This window comes from Colletotrichum abscissum (assembly GCF_030869225.1).
Source record: "Colletotrichum abscissum strain IMI 504890 chromosome Unknown Scaffold_41.1, whole genome shotgun sequence".
NCBI classification, from domain to species: domain Eukaryota; kingdom Fungi; phylum Ascomycota; class Sordariomycetes; order Glomerellales; family Glomerellaceae; genus Colletotrichum; species Colletotrichum abscissum.
Window position 1 is genome coordinate 1 of NW_026850332.1, and position 22,858 is coordinate 22,858.

A 22,858-nucleotide genomic window follows, 5' to 3' on the forward strand; every position below is an offset into this window, starting at 1 on the left:
CCCTTTTTTTTTTCTTTGCGCCGAGCACGAAATCCCGCCGAGGCGGACAGCATCAGCGTTGCTTATCTCCTCGATATGGGAAGAGGAAGAGGAAGTGGAAGTGGAAGTGGAAGTGGGGGGGGGAGGGGGGAGGAGGAGGAGGAGGAGGAGGGAGAGGCTGGGCTGGGCGTTATCAAGCAAAAAAAAAATGAAGAAAAATCTGAGAATCACGACTGTTGACAAAACGACCCATACCCAGTAACGGATTATACACGTATGACCGGGTGTAGTGCAGAGACTGTCGTTGCCTGGTGATCCCGTTTCCGTGCAGGAAGAGGATTGCAAGTGACTCGGTTCATGCTTTCTCCCGTAGGGAAATTTTCTGTAACTCTTAGAGGGTGACCTGACAGCGGGAGGAGTCTTGTTTCCTTTTTTTACATTTTTCGAGATTGAAATGTTGGAAAGCAACGAGCTCTAGGGTACGTGGCGGTGAAATTTGCAGTTGGTGAAGGAAGGAAGGAACCCTCTGGCATCGAATTACCGAGCTTCAAGAACTGAGAAGGGTGTTCAAACATCAGACCTGGGTGTTTGTCTTAAAGAGGCTGTGAAGAAAAAAAGGCGGGTGGAATCCCTCCTCGCCAGACATCTCTCACTCATCCAATTCAATGGTCTATTGTAATGTCTCGACTGCACGTACTACGTGAATCACTGCAGAGCACATAATCGTAATGGACTGCTTGACGGGTTGAAATTGCTCCTTTTTTCTTTTTGTTTTACATTATGATACACAGATGTTGACCGTCTGCCATCTAGTGAAGATGAAACCTCATGGGCTCTTTTTCTTTAAAACTGGTTTTATACAATAGAGGGAGTTTCCCCCTTTGTTCCCCCCCAAAACGCCTTCTTATGCCCCTCGTTCTCCCCCCCAGAAGAATAGTGTTAACCAGTGAGGTGAATCATGCCGGGGCTCAAATCACGCTTCTCGTGAAAGAGCTGCCTCCACCCCTATGGATCAAAAAGGGGTCGTCCTTTCAGACCAAGAAAGTCTAGGGATCGTTTCGCCTTCAGCTCGTATCGTACATGAAGAGACCCTCAAACTTTTCGTCAAACAGCCGTCAAAGAGGGGGATGAGAAGAGAATCGTCGAAAAGCCCTTCGTCCCCTTGATCCGTTGAGTCCCGATCCGTTCCGTTTACTTCCCAGAGCTGCGATGGTTTTTTGCGTCGATCGTTTTGGTCGTGAGGGTTGGTGTGTGTGGGTGTTGATGTGTATTATAGTACAATAGGTTGTTACATCCAAAGAGGAGTTCGGGCGCAGGTCTGGTATAATCGTCGCTGGCGTGTAGTGAGAACTCGTTTGGTGGTAGTGTTGGTGGTCGTTGGTCGGGAACCCCCCATCGGCAGGGCAAGACGAGGCTTCTCACAAGCTCGCGTTTGCCTTGCTGGAGGCGCCAAAGAGGCGTAGTATACCCTCGTACATGCCAAACATGATGGCCGCGCTGGGGACGGTGCGCATCAGGTGCGGCGTAAGACCGCCGTACAGGCCCATGAAGCCCTCCTCGATCCAGACGACGCGGAAGCACTGCCAGAGGCCAGTGTACTTGAGCTGTCCGTTGGCCAGGGGCGCCTGTCGTAGCCTCGTTCGCGCAACCTAGTAGGTAGTGTCAGTGAGTATGTCACAAGTGGCCCGATGACGAAAAGCCATCATCGGAGAGAGAGTATCGTGTAAATCATACCTCGTGAGGGTATGCAAGAATGGCAGCAACCAGCTTGGCACCGCCAGCAGCACCAGCATTCCCCATCCAATCCACCGTTTGGTCCCAAAACGTCTTCTCCCTCCCGCTCGCGACGATGCGCTCCTCGCGCGCCGCCAGCCTGTTCTTGAGGTTCTCGTACAGCACCCACTGCAGCGTGCTCTCCGCCACGCCCAGGTAACTCGCGCTCATGCCCTTGTACATGCCCCGGACGCCCTCGGTCCGCAGCACCTGCTTGATGCAGTCCCAGCTGTTGCGGTACTGCCTCTGCTGCACGCCGCCGCTCTTCTCCGCCACGTTCTTGTCGAGCTGCAGGCGGGTCTTTACGAGCCAGATGGGGTTCGTCGCCGTGCTCGTCGTCACGCCGGCCAGCACGCCCGCTGCGAGGTGGACGCCCGCCCCTTCCTCGCCGCCGTTGACATATTCTGCAATGAGGCGCTTGCCGTTGCCGTAGGTGTAAAAGTTTATGCTCCTCGCGGGGATGACGCCAATGAGATTCGGTCCGAGGCCCTTGAAGAGCGCGCGGGGGCCCTCAATCTTGTAGACGGAGCCCAGGATCTGGAAGGTCTCGCGGAGGTGGAAAAGGGCGGCGCGGTAGGGGGAGAGGGTGCCGACAGCCTGAGCGCGAGCGGCGTGGGAGGCGCGGAGCTGAGCTTGATAAAAGTCGGATTGGAGGCGGGTTTTGAGAACATCGAGTGGTGCTGTGAGCGTTGCGGCCGTCATACCTCCGACTCTGTAAGGGTTGAAGAAGTCTTGTTAGCTTTCTCTTGTGGCGCGCCCCCCCTATGCAAAATTTCTTTCCTATCCCAAGAACCCCCTTTCAACCGTTTTGTCCAACGAAAAGGGAATGGACGGAGCATAACGAGGGAAGAGAAGAACAGATATGCTTCAGACGTACCCTCCAGCAACGAAATGTACCCATGACTTTGCGAATGGTGATTCCTTCTCGCCCCCCACAGCCGGGTTCTGTTTTGTGTCGGGGATGATATCACCCGTCTCGCGGGACGTCGGGTACGAAGTCGTATCCGGGGCGCGGCGCGCAGCCGGCCGGTCGCCTCTTGCAGACATGAATTCGGCGGAGGCGGGAGCGTGAGCCATTCAGGCGGTAGAGAGGAGGAAGAAAGTGTGTGGCGATTCGGGGGGAAGAGGCGATTCCAGTTGCTTTAGCAGGATAGCTTCAGCTAGTAGGAAGACGAAGAGTCGATTATAAGATGTAAGAGGAATTCAGTGTTCTATGTGGCGAGCCTCGGATAACGGGAGGTTAAAGAAAGTGGTGGCGGTTGTTGATATCGAAGGGGGCACCGTTACGTCGATATCATGTCGCGGGAGGTTAGGTTGGATGCGAGGGAACGGCTCGTCCTTGATGACGGGACGGGAATCTAAGGTAGGATAGGAGCTGGGCAACTTTTTTTTTCTTATCCCCGTCCACCATTTGCTTTAGCGTGCTGAGATACGGATGGAACGACGCGCCACGCTCAGATTCCAATCTGTGCGGCCCACTTTACCCGGCGTGCCGGCTGTCACCACTGTGAAAGTGTGGCCCCTGCTTCATGTGGCTTTCCAGTCGCTGTCATTCGTCAAAGTAACTGCCCCCTGCTACCTTACCTTCCCTCGTCTTACGGCTTGAGGTACAATGCTTACCTAACGTGTTGAGACTCAAACACCTCCACGGACATGGAAGTGTAAGCCAGTTGGACGTCACCACCGAGTAATTGGACACAGCACTGTAGTGAGCTTACTGTATATCATTATGAGTTTATCTGATTTTTTGCTTTTGTTTCCTTGGTTCGCACCTCGCAATGCACTCGCACATACGCACTATACGCACTACACACATTGCGCACACAAACACACACTCGGTACGCTCTTTTCGAATCCTGTTTGCCCCATCCTATCCCTCTGAATAAGAGCATGGTGTTGTTGCTAGGGCGGCCTGTTCCATGTTCCACGGATAAGACAAGTCATCTGCCGCAAATGGTGTCCTTTCCTAGCTCATCGTCCAACCATGCTGCTCGCCGGGGTCGAGGTAGCATCCCGCGCATCAGCGGCCGCAGTCGCAGCCGACGCCATGTGGCTGAGCAGCATATGATCGTTCTTCAGACTGGGCAGTTGGTTCTGATGCTGCTGCTCCCCGCGGTGCGGGTGCGGCTCCGGCATCCAGGGCTTGTGATTCATCGGCGGGGGTGGTTCATGCTCTACGTCCATGAAGCTACTCGTCCTGCTTCGAGATCCAGGGTCTAACGGCGACCGCTGGCGATGGTCCGGCTGGCCCCTGCTAGCCGGCCGAGATACGTCTCCTCCTCCCGGCATAAGATTGGCGGAAGACGACGTAGGCGGCTGAGGCTGCGGCGGCGGCTCGTGGGTTCGGCCGTCGTCCTGTGTTGGATCATATCGTAAAGTCCTCACCGGCGCCGGCTGAACCGGGCTCGGTTCCACCTGCGGCGCTTCGTCGGCACTGCTGCTGGCCTCGCGGTTGAGCCAGACAATCTCTTCCTCGGTAATCGTTTTCCACCCGCACTTGGCGTGCTTCTTCGTGCAGCCCTGACAAGCCGTCAGGTGCTTGATGCACGGCGACTTGAGCCTGCGGCAGCGGTCGCACGGCGGCCAAATCTGGTCTCCCTTGTTCAACTTTTCTATCCTTGCGGTGATGATGGCCCGGTGCGGCGACGACGGGTCATACGACGGATCTCTCTGTGGCATGACCGGTGGCGCATGCACGACAACTGGACGTCCCTGCAAGGGTAGTGAGTGCGGATGAGGATTCGTCGCGGGCGGCGTGTGTTGGCCCGTCGAATGGGCCTGCTCGAGGCCGGCGCTGGAGGGCACTCGAGGAGGGTAGGCTTGGGAAGATGACAGGAACTGCTGGAGCAGGTCTGCATGAAGGTCGTATCCAGCTCCGTGGGCAACGTGGCCTCTGGAGTGGTTGACGGACTGAAAGGCCGAGCTGCTTCCTTGCTGTCCGCCATGACGTGAGTTGATTCCGGCTCTGCGGCCGCTCAAGTGGTAGTTGAGCTGTCGTGCCCTCTTGGCGATCTCATCGGCTTTCTTGATGAGAACCTGTAGTCGCTGCTCCACAATTTCCAGTGTCGCGACTTCGGCCGTCTCATCCTCTTCCAGGGGAGCCGTGGACACCACGGAGAACCTGTCCAAGGCACCGTTGATAATGAGCCGCCAGTCATCTTCAAGAATCTGCGTCTGGATGCCGTTCAGGTAGAACTGACACGTGCGCTCGCCATCGTGTCCGGTGGTGAGAACAAATTTCTCAGGATTTGTCTTGGCAAAGGTGACAATATCGAGCCAGCTCACGGGTGCCGCGCCGTATGGAGGCGGTGGGTTGGTAATGATGGGACCTTCAAAAGCTCCCTCCATAGCTTTCAGCAGACGGGGCCCCGTGAGCTTGGCGCCCAAGTTTGCCGCGAGACTCTCATGTCTATTGAGGACTCCTATTGTTGACCGTTGAGCATGATAATCCATAATACCCCACAGACAAGAGAAAAGGGGAAACCCGTACCTTCGTACTGATTTAATAAACCAAGCACATCCGAGAATGTGTCAGGCTCTCCCTGAATGAGCTGGAGTCTACCAGTACTGGCTTTGGATAGGTAGTTGATGATGGATGCATTGCCTTTTTGAGTTGACAATTAGTACTAGTTCATGGGACGAGATGAGATGCAGCGCAAGCGGGTATGGCCTATGGGGCAAGATTCCATGGCACAGGTCAATTAAGCATTGCCAAGGGGCTTGGAACAAGCGCGATGCAGATGGAGAGAGAAAGCCTGGGCTGGAGAAGAGACGAAGATGGAGACGGGAGGGATGAAGTTTGGGGAAACAATGAAGAGGTAGAAAACAAGGTGCGGGCGGCGCTGGCAGGCAGGCCGGGGCGAGGGATCAATGGCGAGTCTAACCTCGATTGCCTCCGGGCGCGACGACGACAACGACGAGATGCAGCTGAAGGCTGAGATCGACGGCTCATAGTCCTTCAGCGCATCGCGACATGCTTGCTCTCTTGCTCTCTTTTTTTGGATTTTGGTTTTCTTGCTGGAGACTTCGACTCTTGGATCACACACACACTGGCGCACCACACATACCTGACTGAGGCGGAGGAGGCTGGGGAATGCGATCAGAGTGAGCTGGCTGAGCGCCGCCGTCGTCTGCGTCCCGTTTCCGTTTATGGGGCTCTTGGGAATCCTGGGCATGCGCCATGGTGAAATTGTCACCGCGGGCAACAGACGGGAGGATCCCGCGAGAGCAAGTTGTCTTTTCTTCTTCTCTTTTTTCCACCCTTCCTCGTTGTGGCCCTTTGTTTCTTCCCTCTAGAGTAAGATCAACTGTAAAAACCAAAGGCCGGGTGCGTGTGTGAGACGAATGGCGATTTGAGTGGAGTGGTGTAAAGTATGTGTGTGTGTGTGAGAGAAGGCCAAAGGGCCCCGGGGCGTAATAAGAGGGATCCTGAAATCTAGGAGTTGGTTAGTTCATGGCGGAGCAGCACCTTTTGAGGTGGTGGCAACCCAGCAGACAGGGCCCCAATGAAGTGAGGAGGGAATGCCTCAGGTAACAGAACAGATGAGAGTTGGAGGGGCTTGGGATGGAGCAAGCAAGCTTTCGAACGAAAGAGGGACGAGAGATTTTGTTGATCGAAGGGGGGGAGGAGTGAATGAGGCCGGAGAGCCAAGAAAAGACGGGGGGAGAGGAGGAGGGTTGGAATCGGGGTTTCGTTCAGGATTTGTACGGGGGGAAACGGGGGACGTGGTCGGGGCCACAGGACGGGGGCTGGCTGGGAACTGGGGCGGAACTCGGGAGGAGGAGTAAGGCAAGGTACTTGTAGGAAATAGGCGTAAGGTAAAGTACCTTAAGGTAGGAGAGAGGCAAAGTAAGGTAGGGCGAGACAAGGGAACTTGGGGTACCTTAACGTAACGTGAGGTAGGCAAAGTACTTACAAGCACAAGCAGGTAGAGGGCCGATGTGCAGTTGGATGGGATGAAAAGAGAGAGAAATCACTCAAGCAAGTGTGTGCTCGCGCCGTGGGCGTGAGAGAGAATAAGAAGACATGTAGAGTAAGGCAGCGTTGGTAGGTTGGCAGTAGGTAAGTGAGAGTGATAGAGATGCTTGGAGGACGGGACGGGGAGAGAGGAGGAGAGAAGAGGGAAAGAAGAGCGGACGGCGGGTGCAGCTGCAGAGGCGAGTTTACGGGCCAATTGCCCAATGACAGGGGCAAGCGGGTGCCGAGTTCCCACCGCAAAGCCGCAAAGTCCCAAATTGGTTATGTCGTGTGTCGGTATGAAAGTGAGGTGAGTGAAATAGAGAGAGTGAGAAAGAGTACCGTACCTCTGGATGTGAGACCCGGGATGAGCCTTTAGGAACTAGGAGAGACACGACGGAACGGGAGTGTTGAAGAGTGGGTTCCCTTTTTTTTCGCGACGGGGGGGAGAGGGGCGGCGGCACCCGTATGAGTCGGGCGGGCGAGTATGTGTGTGTATGAGAGTGAGTACCCAAGTCCACTGTTTAACTCCATCGTTTTGCATTACTAGAGGATTGCCGCAGTACATATAGACGCTACCCTGCCCTCGAATTCCGCACTGTTTAACCTTAACCCTTTTCACAAGTCACCCATCCTTTCCTCCATTCTACCCTCTCCCTCGTCAAGGGATCGCTAGAATCGTAGTTTTGATAGCTTGTTAGTAGGCTGGTGTTACTGTCTGGAGGTAGGTAACCTACTCTTATGCGTGGGCGCCGGGAGTCTTACTATTACAAAGATAGTAATAAATATACCGGAGTACTTGAGAGAGCTTTTTAATGGACTTCTAATACTATTTAAGGCGATTATCCTCGAGCTATAGGAGGAAGCCGAGGCGCTATATTAATACGGCCCTATCCGTCTCGTTAGTACTAATAATACCCTTTTTAGCGTAGGATATATTAGTAATACTCTGCGACCGCGTTATTACGCTTCGTAAATCGTACCTAACGTTAGCGAGGATTTTAGCATTATTTACTAAGTATTTTATTAAGGTCGTTATCGTAGGGTTAGTTTAGTTATTAGTATCTTAGTAAGCATTTTAACTTAGTATACTCAGAGGCTCTTATAGCTCTTAATAAGAGGCTTTTAAGGGACTTATAATTAGACTTTTTGCCTATTACGGGCGAAGCTATTATAGTTAAAGCTATAGTAATTAAAGCTATAGCGCTACTTACGGACCTCGATAGTAGGTAGTTAGTAATATAGTTATCTTTCTCTTATAGTAAGCTTAAAAAAGTATCTTAATTTAAGTACTAGGTGGGCACTATACTGTTTTATTAAAACTGTATTCTTATACTTGTGACTTAGAAAGAATTAACTTTCTTCGATAATAAGGTACTCAGAGTACCCAAGTTAATGAGTGAGAGTGAGATTGAGAGAGAGACAGAGAGGGCGAGAGGCGGGTTGGGATGCTAGTGTGAAGCAAGTGAGCGGTAAGGCAGCCCAGCGCGAGGCGAGGTGTGTGGAAGTGTGGAAGGAAGGTATGGTATGTGAATGTGAGTGTGAGTGTGAGTGTGTGTGTGTGACGGTGGACGGCTGGGAAAATGCAGTGCAGGACCGCAAGGGAAAGCAAAGATGCGGTGCAGCAAGGGCGGAGGGGAGTTCCACTAAACGGATGGGGCCGGGGGTGGGAGAGGGGACCCGGCGTCCTTCTTTTTTCGTTCGTCGGGAAGGGAGGGAGCCTAAAAAGCTTGGACTGACGGAACCCGAGGACACCTCAGTTTTCCCAAGTACGGAGAGTCTAAAAGGGACTGGACTCAGTATGGAGTACTGTGGAAGGCACGCAGTACAGATAGAGAGGATGAGTGAGTGAGTGGATGGATAAGTGAGAGAAAGGCAAGGCAAGGCAAGGCAAGGAAGGAGGGCCAGGGCAGGGCAGGGTCCCCCTTTTGGGTGTAAAGTGTGAGGTGTGAGGTGTGAAGTGTGAGGCGTGAGGCGTGAGGCACGAGGCGTGTGTAAGTGAGATTGAGATGAGGAGGATTGGTGGAACTTGAGCGGGAAGCAGCGCAGAGCCAACGGCTGCCGGGAAGTAGGCAGGAAGCTACAGCAGCTCCTAGCGTGGCATCAAAAGCGCAAGACAAGATGAGGTGGGCAGGCGATAGATCAATCGAGAGATACCCGACTAAAATCCGAACTGTGTATTCCGTAAAAAGGGCTGTGGTTACCTTGAGGCAGGTGAGATAGAGTGAGTTGAGGTTACCTGAAAGAAACGCCAAGCCAAGGCAGCGGAATGTGGTGATGATGAGTATATGGACTAGGGTGCGCGCCGGCGCCAGCTCTCAGAAACGCAGCCCGCCCCGGCCCCCCAAACACGCGAAAAGCCCCAAAAGAGCAACAAAATCGACAACCAAGCAATTCTGGTGGGGGCCACACCAGCGGGCTGGTTTGGACTGGACTGGACCCGGGGCTGTGTGCAGAGACAGGCCGTCTGTCTCTGTCCGTCTCTGTCCGTTGAAGAAGAAGCAGCAGCAGAAGCTATCCTGTGTGCCTGTGCTTGTGCAGTCTCCGCGGTTCAGAATTTCAGCCCATGTAAGACGGCGTAATAGGGAGAGTCCCCAGCGATGCGGTTTTTTCTTGGTGAGTCCTTTTTTCGATTTTTTCTTCTTCCTTCTCCCCGCCGTTCTTTAATTGCCTCTTGAGTTCCTTGGTACTTGACCCGTCGATAAACGCAGCTTGTCCTATACGAGCAAAGTGGGAAATTTCAAAACGGATGACGGCGAACTGTGTACGGGGGTGGCGCTGGGACCCGGCGCAGAGATGTCGTATAAAGCAATTGAGCGACTAATATGAGGTAAGATTGAACAAAAAAGCAGGCCGTTTCCCGCTTGTCGTCGGTATCCTTATGTAAGACTGGCAGCCCTATGAAGGCTTGGAAGCTGAACAGTCCGGCTCTGGGAGCCGAACGTGTCGGGTTCGGGGAGAATGATAACCAAGCTAAGAAGCAAATCATGCGCCCAAGGGGTCGGCAAAGCGGCAAGGTTTGATTTGCAAAATTTAAGCAAAAAAAAGGGGACCTGTCTTTTAAGACCGAGGTGCCTATCGTCGGCCCGCGACATAGAGTTAGAAGAACTTCTCGATGCCGGGAGATGGTCGATGCAGGATATTGGACGCCGAACACAATTAATACGAGCGGGGAACAAGCTGTCTGCTTCTCTCGATCAAGGCCCATGGTCTTTGGGCCCCAAAGAGCCGGCTCCAGCCTGGTGCAGTGCACAGCCTGGAAACTGGGGAAATGGAGGAGCCAACCGGCCAGTCGGCTTTGAATGTTTCGAGAGGAGAGGAGTAGCGGGCGGGAAGAAGGGGGGCACCATCTGTGTGAGACTGGTGAGCCTGCGACTGTGAGAGACTCAAGACTACTGTAGAGTGATTGATGAATGACAAAGTGAGTTGTCCAAGGAGGAATGGATGGATGGACATGCGAATAACAAGCTTGAGACACCGCCCGCGCTGAACATGAGACTCGGTCGGAAATATGGGCTGCCGGGTGGGAATCTCGGAGGGAGGAGCGCACCGTAGATCCTCACCTGCCCAACTACCTTGCCGGGACACCGAGAGGAAGGTACGTTCCATTACTGTACCTCTCACTTCTCTAAGAATGCCACTGAATCCTGACAGAGACACCCTACCTACCTACCTACTCCGTACAGAAAAGGAACAGAAACGAGGACGACAAGAAACAAGACACAGAATCGAGACAAGAAGAGGCACGCCGCACCACTGACAACCACCACCGCCCCTTTCGTCTCCGTTGCATCGCATCTGTGATCTGACCCTGACCTTGTGCCTAGTATCCAATACTTCCCGCCCCCGGCGAACCGGCACGTCTCGTTAAAACATCCCATCTTTCTGAATTGCCGTCTTACCCTGGTGTGTCCCGACTTACACCGCGCGACGTGACGGCCACGGCGCACGCACATCATACAGCACTTGACAGCCAGACGGCAAGCGAGTCGCTACCTTGCCTAGGGGAACAAGCCTGCCATAGTTCGACGGCGGACGGGGTGGAGGGGCGGAGCAAGGCCCTCTTAGTCCTTAGCAAGGTACGACGTTACCAAAGACGAACTAGACAGAGGGAACCCGCGCGCCCGCTGGTCAAGTTGCGCGCCCAGGGCCATGGCACCGCGGGCGTGCCCCCTCTACCCGTACGCGGTATGCAGTACCTGGCACAGGTAGGCGGCCCATCCTTAGATGGAACCTTTCTAGAAAGACAGTGCTAATGCTGAACAGAAATCCAGACAAGGGACGACGGTGGGTGGGATAGAGAGGAAACACGGAGACCCGACAATTGGGAAGCTTTGATCCCTTTCGGACGGAGCGGAACGCGAGGAACGCATTACCTAATCGAGAAACCTACGCCATTGCCGCTCTGTACACCATGGGAAAAGGTACCGACGTTGATCAAGACTTGAGGCCGGGGACCCAAAGTATCGCCAATCTATGAACTCCCTTCATCCTCACCACCCAGGATGCCTGTCCAACAAGCCAACCCCGTCTTGTTTCGGGGCGACTCAAGCGGACCCTCAGCATCACAGAAACATGACTTTCGCACCCCGCTCGAGTATGTACTCGAGTACCTACCTACATACCTTGCATGCCTCTGGAGTCCTGGACTAGGTGCGAATATGCATCTCGCGCCGGCCGGCACTCGGGGGCCCGCGCAAACCAACTCTAAAAGGCCAATGAGTGAGATCATCGTCAACCGCAGTCTCATCTGCCCACAACGCTTCTAATTATGTCTAATCGCACATGGCATGGTTGATCGCCTCCCTCACCCTCAAACATCACTTCACGTCGTTATAAAACCAAACCAAGCCAAACGTTTCCCGACTTAGCAGCTCCATCCCTCCCATGTGGCATGAACCACTTACCGTGTTGCCCCCTCCTTCCCACGCGACGCACGTGCAGAAATTCCAGGGACGGACGACCAGCTGGGATGTAACTCGCTCCGACACTGATGGGCAAAACAACTACCTTATTTTTGGGCCTGTCAATGTTTTGGAATGAAATCGAGCAGCAGTTGCCACTGGCCAGCGACCCCTCTCCGCTCGCTCGCTTTCGCTGATCGGTTTGGTTTCCCTTTCGCCCTTGAAGAGTGGGAAAGGGGGGCATACCTTGAATGTCACACACACTTTGCTATACGGATACAACACTCCTCTCAAGTTGGTTGGGTTGATATGGAAACGTTTCTCGCAGCCCGTTAACTCCGAGATTTTCTCACTTTGGTTTTGCTTAACTTGTGTTTACATCACAGGGACTTTGCAAGGGAGACAGAGTGGTCAGAAGTGCTGACTAGGCTTCGTAACCACGGTACGTGGCCCCTCCAATCTGCAAGAGAAGGCGGGCCAAATGTCCGGACAAGGAGGACGAATGAGATAGTAGAGGCGCAATCTCAACAACCTCGGGAATTCGCCAGATCAACTCTGGACTCCCCGATGCCCACTTTATGGCACTGACCTAAAGGTCTAATGTAGCGGCGTAATGATGCGTTGTTTCCCGCTTTTTGGGTGGTGCTCTTGGTGCCCATCAATATCATCGGGGGTGGCGCAGAGGGCAGTGCCAAGACATTTTGGAAATCACCAACGGAACACGCGCCAGGATTACTTCTCTTACAGGAACTAACACCACTCACGCGAGCCAGTATGAAGTATATCGCTCACCTACACAGTACGTTTCCCAGCCTCCCAACCCCGGTCCGATAATTCCATCTCCTTCCCCGGCTTCGTCAAATCAGTCAAGAAGGAAAGAAGAAGCTGCACAGCCTAGCTTACCGGTTCCGTGAGCCTTGGTATACAGAGTCCCGCGGTTTACACATCATAGTGTGTCGTCACTTACACGGGGCGAGCTAGCCCATAGTCGTATTTCAACGACGACGCGCTCTGGCTTCATCATCGCCAAGACGTTTTGGCTTGACCGTTGCGCGTCGTTGCTGCAAAGTCATCGGTCTTCACGCCGATCCCAGAAGGAAGCAAAATTCCGAAATTAGATTTTCTGTTTCTTCACTGGCTCATGGTGATGGTTATTGGAACTTTTTTTTTTTTCATGGTGCCAGTACGTGGATAGGCAGCAGTATTTCCTCCCCGTTACCGAAACTTTATTTTCTCGGTAACACGGCTATGTGGCCTTAGTCGAACGATCGATGTTTATTCTTTGTCATTACGGAGTATCTGGGACTCGATATGTCTCTTTCACCATTCCGTACGGATACTGAATTGACTGACATTTGGTGATGTCCTCCTGTTGTCTGGCGACGGCAAGACAAGCTTTCCGCATAAAAAGCCTTCTTCGGCTACTTGCTCATTGCTGAGGAAGTGTTGGTGAACGGTAAGGAAGTTGCGTCGCGTGATCAAAGACAAGAGACCCCGAATCGGCGAACAATGAAAATAAAGTATTTCATGAACCGAGAAAACAGTGGCTATGCGCAATATTGAAGCAATGGTATCACGCGGACTGCCATGCCAGGCTGCATTATTTTTGCCATGTGAGAACCTTTTGAAACATCGGATCTGTACACTTGTATGTAGAAATCCTGAAGCTGCGAAGAAATCATCAATTCCATCCTTGACGATATACAGTCACTATTCGTAAGTTCTTGGGGTTCCCTCTTGGTATGGTAAACTCGGTGAGGGACCCGTACCTCAACTATTCCCGTCCCGTCCTCCAGGTTTCGATTGAACGAAAAGCCCGCGCCCCGCCAATCACGGAGCCCGGGCCTCTGAACGGCGGGGAGGGGCGAAGGGGAAAGGACGCAGACCAGAACCCGCCCCACCATGGAAGAAGCCCGGACCAAGCTCAAGCTCATTTTCCCACCGAACCTCACCCTAGCCTTCTCGGCCAAACATCCCAGCCGCCAAAAAACACACCCACGATCTCTCAACGACGTCACCCCGCGACAAAGCGAAAATCCGTAACCAAATATCGAGGGACATTTTCGAATTGGTAACCAGGCCCCGATAACGGACCTTCCAAAGCAAGACCATAGGACCCAAGCCCCTCCTACAAACAGACAAACAAACGCCACGACACACCAGGACACAACCCAGCGGCGCAATGGCGGATAGAGGCTCACACAGAGGCGGCGGCCGAGGCGGAGGCGGAGGAGGAGGAAACTACCGCGGCGGAAGGGGAGGAGGTCGCGGCGGCGGCGGCGGCGGCGACCGAGGCGGAGCCCAGGGCTCGGGCGGCGATCGCGAGAGGCCCAAGAAGGAGAACATCCTCGACTTGTCAAAGTATATGGACAAGCAGATTACTGTCAAATTCAACGGCGGGCGCGAAGGTGCGTTGTATCTTGTCCCCCTTTTTCCTTTTTCCTTTTTCCTTCTTGCCCCCCCTCCCATGATTCTTGCGAAGGGGCAGGGGGGAGGGGCTGTGTGTGTGTGTGTGTGTGTGTGGGAATCATGCGTGTATCGATTGCTGACGTTAGGAAACCACAGTCACTGGAACGTTGAAGGGATACGATGCGCTGATGAACCTGGTGCTGGACGAGGTCCAGGAAGTCATGAGAGGTACGTGTGTCTCTACCTTTGCCTTTGCCCCATGCTTGGCGTAAACCAGAAAGGGGACCCGGGGGGGAGGGGGGGAGCTCTCAATACGGCTTCGCGGCTAACAAGAAACAAACAACTCAACAGACGAAGAAGGAAACGAAACGACCAGGTCCCTAGGCCTCATCGTCGCCCGCGGAACCCTCCTCGTCCTCGTCAGCCCCGTCGACGGAAGCGAGCCCATAGCGAACCCGTTTGCGCAGCCCGAGGAGGAGTGAATGAACCCGAGAAAGGAGGGGGGAGGTCAGGGGGCTGAATTCGACTTGATATCCCAACTGTGTGTGTGAGGCAGAAAAGGGAGGCAAGGGAAGTGGGGACCCATCCGGCGACACTCGTCGATAAGGCATGGTTTCATGTGCCCTGCGAGATGGGATGCGACTTGGGGCTGGACGTCTGGGTAAACGCGAGACGGTAATGTAGCTTGCGTGTCGTAGGCATGCAGCATACATCAGCATGAGGACATGAATATGACGATGGCATATCAAAAAGATCCACCAGATAGAAAGACCAACGAAAAAGAAAAAGGGGGGGAGGGAGGGGGAGGACGTCATAGGTAAGAGTGGGTTCGTGAGAATAAAAGGAAAAAAAGAAAAAAAAAAAAAAAAAAAAAAAAAAAAAAAAAAAAAAAAAAAAAAAAAAAAAAAAAGAAAAAAGAGAGGGGGGGGGGGGGGGGGGGGGGGGGGGGGAAGGTATGGCACAAATATCATGGCGGGAAGAGCAGCATGAGTGAGGGCCTTTGCCGGTCCCCCGGCCTCACCTCCTCGTGCACGACAAACATGAATGAAAAAGAGATTTATTTCGTTACTGTTCTTTACCCGCATTCGTACTCTCCCATCTAACTGCATCTCCCCACAGTCAGCGAGACCGCTCACTCCCCTTTCTCTATTCCTTCTCCGCTCAATCCGAAGGCTCCTATACGCTCCTCTTATACGTTCAAACCTGGCAAGCAAGCGAGTGAACACATTGCGTCCACTTGTCGTCTCACGCGCCGTTCCCACCGTTCGTTCATCCTTGGTCCAACGTCTCAAAACCAACGCTAGGTCAGTCATCACACTCCGTAGTGGTTTCTCGCATCATTCGAAACGCAGCCCCGTGCATTGCAATCCAAGTACGTCGAAGCCTCGTTCCCCATCCTTTCGTGACCGTGATCTCGATCCTTGTCGTAACCGTGGCAATCCCAACCCTCCCCGTTCTAGTGAGAGGTGCCCTGGAACCCTCGGTTCGACGTCTGTTTCCCTGCCTTGAGAAGCTCCCCGAAAGCATTGCCGAGCTGTTTCTTCAGCTCCTTATAGCTGACGACAAAGCTCGTCTGCTCGTCTCGACTCGTGAGGCAGATTCGGTCGTCGCTTCCGGCGTCCAGCCTGTTGAGGCATCGGATAATGTGGCCCATGTCTACTACGGGATTTCCGTTCGCGTCGACTTGGTGGAATACGTAGTCCCGGAATAGTTTGAGCATGTATCGCTCGCCGTTTTCTGACCAGTTCCTGTCGCCGTCGAATTCCTGCCGTTCGTTGACGGCACCAAGCTTGGCCATGAGGCGCACTATGCGGCCGTTTTCTAGTTCGCGGAACAGGTCCGACTTCAGGGCGTCCGCTTCCTGTAAACTGGCATCTAGCGTGGCAACCATATGGACTGCGATGCCCCGGACAAATTCTTCTATACCCTTGGGCGTGGCACCGACCTGAGAGGGAGTCAGAAGCCACAAGACAGTATCCGTGATTTCTTTCGAGTAAACCCTGCTCATCTGTTCCATCGACCCTTTGAGGTTCGTGAGCTGGTTCGGCGGCGTGTTAGTAGCTAGTGATAAAATGAGTTTCCCGAATTGAATCAAGTCCTCTTGTTGCAGCTCCTGAACGGGCCGACGGTTGTCGAACTGAACGACATCCAAAATGGAGCAGGCACTCAGCCGGATGCGATTCTTGTCCGTCACAATGACCTTGCTCATATCAAGGCATCTGGCAGCCAGATTCAATGTGTGGATGGCCTTCAAGGCATTGGCTATCTGGGAAATATAGCCCCATAGCACGCTTTCGGTTATGGGGTTCTTTGCGCTGAAGCGGGTGCCGTGGGTGGAAGCCGGTTGAGAAAAGTGAAGTTCGGCGAGTGTCTTGGAGAGGGGATGGTAGTCTTGTACGAAGAACAGGGAACTGTCGCCAAATGCTCTCGTGGTGAAGGCGTCATGTATTCCCACCACATTGCCGTTGTTGAGCCTTCGCCACTCCTTGACAGAGCGAATAGCTTGCTCGTTGGTTAGTCGGTACCCTGTTCTGCGTTAGTAATGTCGAGGATAGGCATTGCCAGAGAGCATACCCTCAAGCCGTCTGAGGCAGTATGTTTTGCCGTTCTTCGAGGATGTGGCCTTGTACACCCATGTGGTGTAGCCAAAGACACTGGAACTCTTCCGATGACTGGTATCAAGGGGAACGAGGGAGTAGTAGTTGTCTAACGGAGGTAGTGTCGAGTCTTCAACAGCATTAGAAATCTATAGCACCTGCTGTTCATTGTGCAGCTTACTTGGCATGACCTGCTGCAAGGCCTCGGACTTGCGTTGCATCTCCTCGCGCATCTTCTCAGGTAAGAAGAAGTCGTGAATTTGCCTTTGGAACGGCATCAAATCATCTCGATACGGCCCAACCGGTGCGTACAGATGGTATTGAAGCTGCCGGACGTCAGTTTTGCCATAGAAAAATATCTAGTTCGCGTCCTCTCACCGGTTGAAGCGGGGCTGTGTAAGCATTTTGATGTTGGAAGTAGGCCCCTGAGCCAGCGAGTCCGGTAGGATCATCGGCATAAGGGTTGAAAGGTGTGGCCGGTAATGGCTGGGCAACATTGGGCATAGCAAAGGGGTCAAATGAGAGCCCTGTGTCGGAAGCTGAGCCATTGGCAGTAATCTTTTTCGATGTTAGTCTCAAATAAGCTGTTAGGCATGGTCATCCATACGCCAGTACTCAACTCAAAGTTTGATGGAGTAAATTCTCGAAATGTAGCAGGGTTAAATACTGTCGACGCGGCTTCTCCATCTGGAGCGGCGGCTGGCGTCGCAGCTGTGAAGAAGTTAGATGAGATAGTCCGTGATACAACATGGCTCAAGACGTACAGCCTGCTCCTCTGGGAGTAAAAACGGCTGCACTCGCAGCCTGGGAGGAAAATGTTGATTTCTTGGAGCCCGCTATCGTATTTGCACTCGGTGATGCCACCGAGGGCAGACCGGCGGGTGTGAATGAAGGCGAGTCGACATTGAGGGCCTTTCTCGCGCTATTAAAACCCAACTGTTAGCTTTCTACTATCATTGTTTGTCGTTAGGTTTGATTATTTCCCGTCATCGTCAATGCTCGCTCTACAAGTTAGTGGTCTACACCTCATCCTCCATGGCGCTATCCAAATTTCATTCACATTTCTTTGGCCACAGCTTTAGTCCACATCGACCATAGGGTGACCAGTCCGAGATCCACGGACATCTTGCTGCATATCGCGATGTATGCCAAAGCCGATCGGCGGGACTTCATCCAGGACTGCGATTCCAAGATCCACCTCCTCCTTCTATGCGAAGTAGGCCTCAATGTCGAGAACTTTAGTCCGCAACAAAGCTCGTCAGGCGCATGTATCGCCAGAGTCTAGCACCGCTGCTGATCCTATGCCAAGGCCTCTACAATCGAGGCGCCTCCTTTTCCTCTAGTAGAGGAGCATCAGGTCTCGATAGCAAACGTCAAAAGTTCTCGAGCATTTCGGACGGTTCTTTGGGCCATGGAAGTCGGTCACGATAGCGAAGCGGATCTGGACTGTGACCTACAAATCAGATTGGTTGCTCTGTCCTCCGGGACTATTCTGGACCGAGTTGGAACGATTCTGGTCGTGGTTGAAGGCGCAACCGGTGTTCTCGTATCGACAGTGTCCGTATATCATTACGTTTCGGCATAAGGTCTCTTTGTTTTCTAAGCCAATTGACAAGGCGTCAGCAATCCTGTGACGGCAACGTGGTCGGAAGGGCATCATGCGCGTTGACTCGCCTCGGATTTTGGGTTTCGGCGACCCAACTTGTCGACGGAGGTCGGACTGGGGGTATCGCGAGGTGGCCATGATCAGTAGTTTCGGTGGAAGAAAGTTTGGCCCCCTTGGTCGACGTTACGACGTCTGCACAGAGTCAGCCAAATCCAAAGCCCATGATCGAGTTGTCGTCGAGGTCGTTTTCATGGTATGGACGCGCGCGCGCTGGGTGTGGACGGGGGGGAATTCAGGACTTGGGCTGTCTGAGCGGGGTGGAGAGAAGACAAAGGCGGGCAGAGAGGAAGGACTGGAGCTCGCGTGGGGCCTGGCGCGAAGCCGGACTGGGGGCAGAGGACATTTTTGGGCAGACGCACTTGATCCTTGCAGACATTTGCCATGGCTCGAACACGTTTGGTGGGGTAGGTGTCTCGATCATGGACACGATGCCGTGCACCAGGCGAGAGTCGAGGTTGACGGCAGATGAATCTGGCGGATGATGCAAGGCAACGGAATGGAGTCGGAATAAGGTCGTGTCGAGATAGTACCTTAGGTAAGGCAAGGTAGAAGTAAAGCACCGATGCGCGCACCGTATCTTTTCTTGGAAGGATGCGTACGGATATGCAGCCCAGCGCAGGAAAGGCGGGAGGGACCAGGAAGGACAGAGGGAAAAACAGGGACCGGCGACAACGGCGCGACGGGCGGCGGAGCAGTCCAGTGAGGTAGGCGGTTTATGTGGGTGGGAAGACAGAGAGGTCGGATTTGCTACCGCGCGGCCAGGGAATACCCAAACCTACACAGGAGCGGGAGTTGGCGGTGCGAGCGGAGGTTAGGCGTGGTGGGAATGGAACCAACCAAGTCAAACCAACTTACAGCGTAGGTTGTGTCCAGTAGGTACTGAGAGGGGGGACAGTGACACACCCTCGCGACATGAAAACCGCTTAAAGTCAATGCTCTCGCACTATTAATCAACATTCGTGGGTAAACGTGCTGGATTTGGCCGTGAAAGTATGTCATTTCCACAATATCCGAGCGATAATATCATCTAGGTCGAAGCGGCCTTCACTTGGTGCATAATGAGGTGGATGTCACTCTCACACGACTCAGCTCATATACATTGCATGAATACTGGCTTGCTGTTACCCAGCCTCGTGAAAATCGATACTTGATGTGGGAATGATAGCCGTATTGGCATTCATGTTCATCCCAGGTAGGTAGCAATTCACGTCAATTAAGGATACAAGGCACATTATAGAAAAGGCTATCCGTATCATCTATTAGATATCCTAATGATTTCTAAGAATTCTAGCACTTCCCCGTAGTGTTTGTAGCTGAGGAAAGATCATGTAGGTGTCCACTCATCCTTCACATCGCAGCGGGGCTATGTACCTATCCGACACGTCTCCCCTCATCGGACAGATGCAATTGCCATGTGTCCAGATAAGCGATAAAACATACTCTTTATGGCGTCACGAACGCGATTCGTCGCGCAGACGCCAGCAGTAGGTACTCCGTACCTTACCTTACTTCATGTACCTTGCCAAGCCCTTGAACATCCGCACTCCGCCCACGGACAAGTGTCGTCACCGGACAAGACACTCTCGACAATCAGCTGCGACTAGCGGACCATCTCAGACACCCGATCATTTGCTACCAACGCATCCAGCCTCTCGTCAATGAGCTGCATCAAAGCCCAAAGCCGCTCCTTTGATTCTTGAACTTGTTCTTCTGTCTCTCCCACGCATCCAGCTGTATTATTTTTCTTATTTCACGGTCAAATAGGCGACCTTTGCCAATTTATCACGACTTTGGCAGGCTGCTGCAACTACCGCGGAAGGGTCCTTCTCCGCTGCCTTGCTTAGCCACGTTGCTCTTCGCTGTGACCAGCCCACTTCCGCCCTAGGCCTGACTCCTTTCACAACGTCAACCTGCGCATTCACCTATTTCCATGGACCACTGAATCTGCCTTTGGACTATACCCATCGTCGCTTCGACATACTCGCCAATCTTGACTTGTGTGCAGCACCCAACGACAGCATGGCGGAGAGCGGAGACGTAGATTTGGGACAGCTGTCTGCAAGTCAGCAAGAGTCCCTCCAGCAATACACAAGCGTCACAAATCAGGAGCTCAAGGATGCGATACCGCTGTTGCAGCGATCGCAATGGAACGTCCAGGTAAACTTCTGCAACGCGGCACTGGCCAGCTTGTGAATTATACTGACTGATCTGGGTACAGATCGCCATCGCCAAGTTCTTCGACGGCGAAGGCCCTGATCCTGTCGCAGAGGCAATGGCACAGGACATCCCCCGGACAGAAGCGCGGCACGAAAACCTTCAAGAGAGTCTGCTTGCCTCTGCAGCTCGTCCACCGGCTCCTCGGAGAGATCGACCCGACCCCGCGCCGCGAATCGTTCCTCAACCGAATACAGTCCACCGTCCACCATTCCTGATCGGGTTGCTCCTGGCACCCTTCAGCATCGGTTACAGCATCGCATCTAAGGTGTTTCGGACCGTCTTCTACCTGCTCAGTTTTCTTCCCCGACAGATCCGGCCACGGGCCATCACGAGCGGGCCGGGGAATGGACTGCGGAGTACCAATGGGCGCCGGATGCTCATGCCCCGAGACACGGCCGCACGTTTCAAGCGTGAATTCGAGGAAGAATATGGAAGCACCGAATTGCCCTGGTTCGAGGGCGGTATTGCCCAGGCACAAGACCTGGCCAAGAAGGACCTCAAGTTCTTACTTGTTGTTCTCATGTCGCCCGAACACGACGATACCGAATCTTTCACGAGGGAAACTTTATTGAACCCGGATGTTGTCAGCTTCATCAATGACCCGGCGAACAATGTTATCTTGTGGGGCGGCAACATCCTGGACTCTGAAGCGTACCAGGTCGCCCAGGAATACAACTGCACAAAGTACCCATTTTCGGCGATCATCTGCCTCACGCCCAAGGAAGGAAGCACTAGAATGAGCATCATCAAGCGGCTTGCTGGCCCGATGCCGGCTACTGCGTACCTTGCGGAAGCTCAGATTGCCATCAACAAATACGCACCAGATCTAGCAGGTGTCCGAGCAGAGAGGACAGCACAAGAGGTGGCACGCAGTCTGCGAACTGAGCAAGATACGGCCTACGAACGATCGTTGGCCAAGGACAGGGAGAGAGCGCGACAGCGGCGCGAGGCGGAAAAGGCCGCGGCAGAAGCTGCACGCAAAGCCGAGGAAGAAGCCGAAGCGGCAGCGAGGCGCGAGGAGCTTGGCGATAAGTGGAAGCGCTGGCGGGCGACGACTATGGAAGACGAGCCACCAGCCAGCAACAAGGATGTGGTACGGATTGCGCTGAAGATGCCCGAGTCGTCTGGGGCTGGAAGAATCGTGCGCCGGTTCCGCAACGACACAACGATGGAAACGCTATACGCTTTCGTGGAGTGTTACGATGTGTTGACGGCATCAGAGGAAGTGTCAGAGAAGGCGGCTGTCAAGCCCGAGGGCTACGAGCACGAGTATCAGTTCCGCATTGCATCTGTGATGCCCCGGGTGGTGTACGAACCCAGCAAGGAGGAAACGATGGGGCAGAAGATTGGGCGGTCAGGGAATCTGATCGTGGAGGAAGTGTCGGCCGACGGCGAGTCAGACTCGGGCGAAGAATACTCGTCGTAGATGGAGATGGTACGACCCAGGGCATCTGATCAAGCAAGTGTAGAATGGCGCAAGGCAGAGCAAGCATTGGTAGAAAACCGCGCCATTTTGTACGCGCAGTGCGCGGGCACCCAATAGCAACCATTCCAGACATTGTCGCGAGCATTGAAGAACGTTGTCAGCAAGCTGCAGGATACAATAGCTTCTTATCGCCTAAAGCTAGCCGCGGGAGCCGTCTGTCCATCTTGGGCAAGCCAAGGTAGCCCATCGCACGAGGCCGTGAAGTTCAAAAGAGGGTAACGACATTGGCGCGGGAGGCAACCTGATGATGTACATATCTCACCGCAGGTATCTGTAAGTGAATGCTAAAGAGGGGTTGATTTGCGTGGCCTCTTTTGTCTGGCGTCTTGGGAGTTCCCCACTAGACGACGGGAGGCCGAAGGGAAAAGTGTGTAATGTACACCGCACGCGATGTAGGTGGCAGGTCCCGTGGCGCTGTTTGGCCATACACGTACGTGTTGAGGATGTTGCTGCTTGCGTGGATGAGTGAGGCTGTGCAGACCAATACTTGGCTTGCCGGGCCGTGGGGTTTGGCAGTTGAAAGTTTGTGTAGCTCGGCTGCGAAGTGAAGAAGAGGGCTGATCATCATGGTCGGATTTTAATCGCGATGGAAAACAACAACATCAAGACAGGTTGTTTGTCTAGCTCGAGGTTTATGTTATTACGAGTTGCTGTATTGTTGAAGGAGCAGATTTGCCATCCGATCATGTGCGGGAGGAAGACCCTGAATTATGGCATGAACGTAGACTGGACCGTCGTACCCGCCTGCATACGTCAAAATGGGGGGATGTCTCTAGTCAATGCGACCCCCAATTTTTGACGTGGTCCTCTCCAAATAAAGTAGAACCCAAACCAAAAAGAAGGAGGATGAATAAACATTCCAGTAGAGCG

At 53.4% G+C, this 22,858-nt stretch overlaps 8 protein-coding genes across 8 annotated transcripts; 3 read left to right on the forward strand and 5 right to left on the reverse strand.

Annotated features, from left to right (window-relative positions):
• Nucleotides 1-1,397: 1,397 nt before the first annotated feature.
• Nucleotides 1,398-2,829, reverse strand: CABS01_12886 (uncharacterized protein; the record flags this gene model as incomplete). The annotated part of the gene is made up of 3 exons (XM_060546238.1): nt 1,398-1,628; nt 1,714-2,464; nt 2,630-2,829. The coding sequence occupies 3 exons, from the start codon at nt 2,827-2,829 to the stop codon at nt 1,398-1,400; spliced, it is 1,182 nt and encodes a 393-aa protein (XP_060395384.1).
• Nucleotides 2,830-3,723: 894 nt separating this feature from the next.
• Nucleotides 3,724-5,934, reverse strand: CABS01_12887 (uncharacterized protein; the record flags this gene model as incomplete). The annotated part of the gene is made up of 3 exons (XM_060546239.1): nt 3,724-5,174; nt 5,243-5,356; nt 5,820-5,934. The coding sequence occupies 3 exons, from the start codon at nt 5,932-5,934 to the stop codon at nt 3,724-3,726; spliced, it is 1,680 nt and encodes a 559-aa protein (XP_060395385.1).
• Nucleotides 5,935-10,220: 4,286 nt separating this feature from the next.
• On the forward strand, nt 10,221-10,965 carry CABS01_12888 (uncharacterized protein; the record flags this gene model as incomplete). Its single annotated transcript, XM_060546240.1, has 2 exons — nt 10,221-10,442; nt 10,537-10,965. 2 exons carry the CDS (start codon nt 10,221-10,223, stop codon nt 10,963-10,965), a joined length of 651 nt encoding a protein of 216 aa, XP_060395386.1.
• A 2,195-nt stretch (nt 10,966-13,160) lies between these two features.
• CABS01_12889 (uncharacterized protein) lies at nt 13,161-13,547 on the reverse strand (the record flags this gene model as incomplete). Its single annotated transcript, XM_060546241.1, has 1 exon — nt 13,161-13,547. One exon carries the CDS (start codon nt 13,545-13,547, stop codon nt 13,161-13,163), a length of 387 nt encoding a protein of 128 aa, XP_060395387.1.
• A 248-nt stretch (nt 13,548-13,795) lies between these two features.
• On the forward strand, nt 13,796-14,504 carry CABS01_12890 (LSM domain-containing protein; the record flags this gene model as incomplete). The annotated part of the gene is made up of 3 exons (XM_060546242.1): nt 13,796-14,021; nt 14,179-14,250; nt 14,374-14,504. The coding sequence occupies 3 exons, from the start codon at nt 13,796-13,798 to the stop codon at nt 14,502-14,504; spliced, it is 429 nt and encodes a 142-aa protein (XP_060395388.1).
• A 974-nt stretch (nt 14,505-15,478) lies between these two features.
• On the reverse strand, nt 15,479-17,744 carry CABS01_12891 (uncharacterized protein; the record flags this gene model as incomplete). Its single annotated transcript, XM_060546243.1, has 7 exons — nt 15,479-16,548; nt 16,597-16,749; nt 16,801-16,945; nt 16,998-17,177; nt 17,227-17,330; nt 17,384-17,541; nt 17,680-17,744. The coding sequence occupies 7 exons, from the start codon at nt 17,742-17,744 to the stop codon at nt 15,479-15,481; spliced, it is 1,875 nt and encodes a 624-aa protein (XP_060395389.1).
• Nucleotides 17,745-18,517: 773 nt separating this feature from the next.
• On the reverse strand, nt 18,518-19,466 carry CABS01_12892 (uncharacterized protein; the record flags this gene model as incomplete). The annotated part of the gene is made up of 3 exons (XM_060546244.1): nt 18,518-19,060; nt 19,141-19,228; nt 19,411-19,466. The coding sequence occupies 3 exons, from the start codon at nt 19,464-19,466 to the stop codon at nt 18,518-18,520; spliced, it is 687 nt and encodes a 228-aa protein (XP_060395390.1).
• Nucleotides 19,467-20,304: 838 nt separating this feature from the next.
• CABS01_12893 (UBX domain-containing protein) lies at nt 20,305-21,928 on the forward strand (the record flags this gene model as incomplete). The annotated part of the gene is made up of 2 exons (XM_060546245.1): nt 20,305-20,442; nt 20,504-21,928. The coding sequence occupies 2 exons, from the start codon at nt 20,305-20,307 to the stop codon at nt 21,926-21,928; spliced, it is 1,563 nt and encodes a 520-aa protein (XP_060395391.1).
• Between the last annotated feature and the right edge of the window lie 930 nt (nt 21,929-22,858).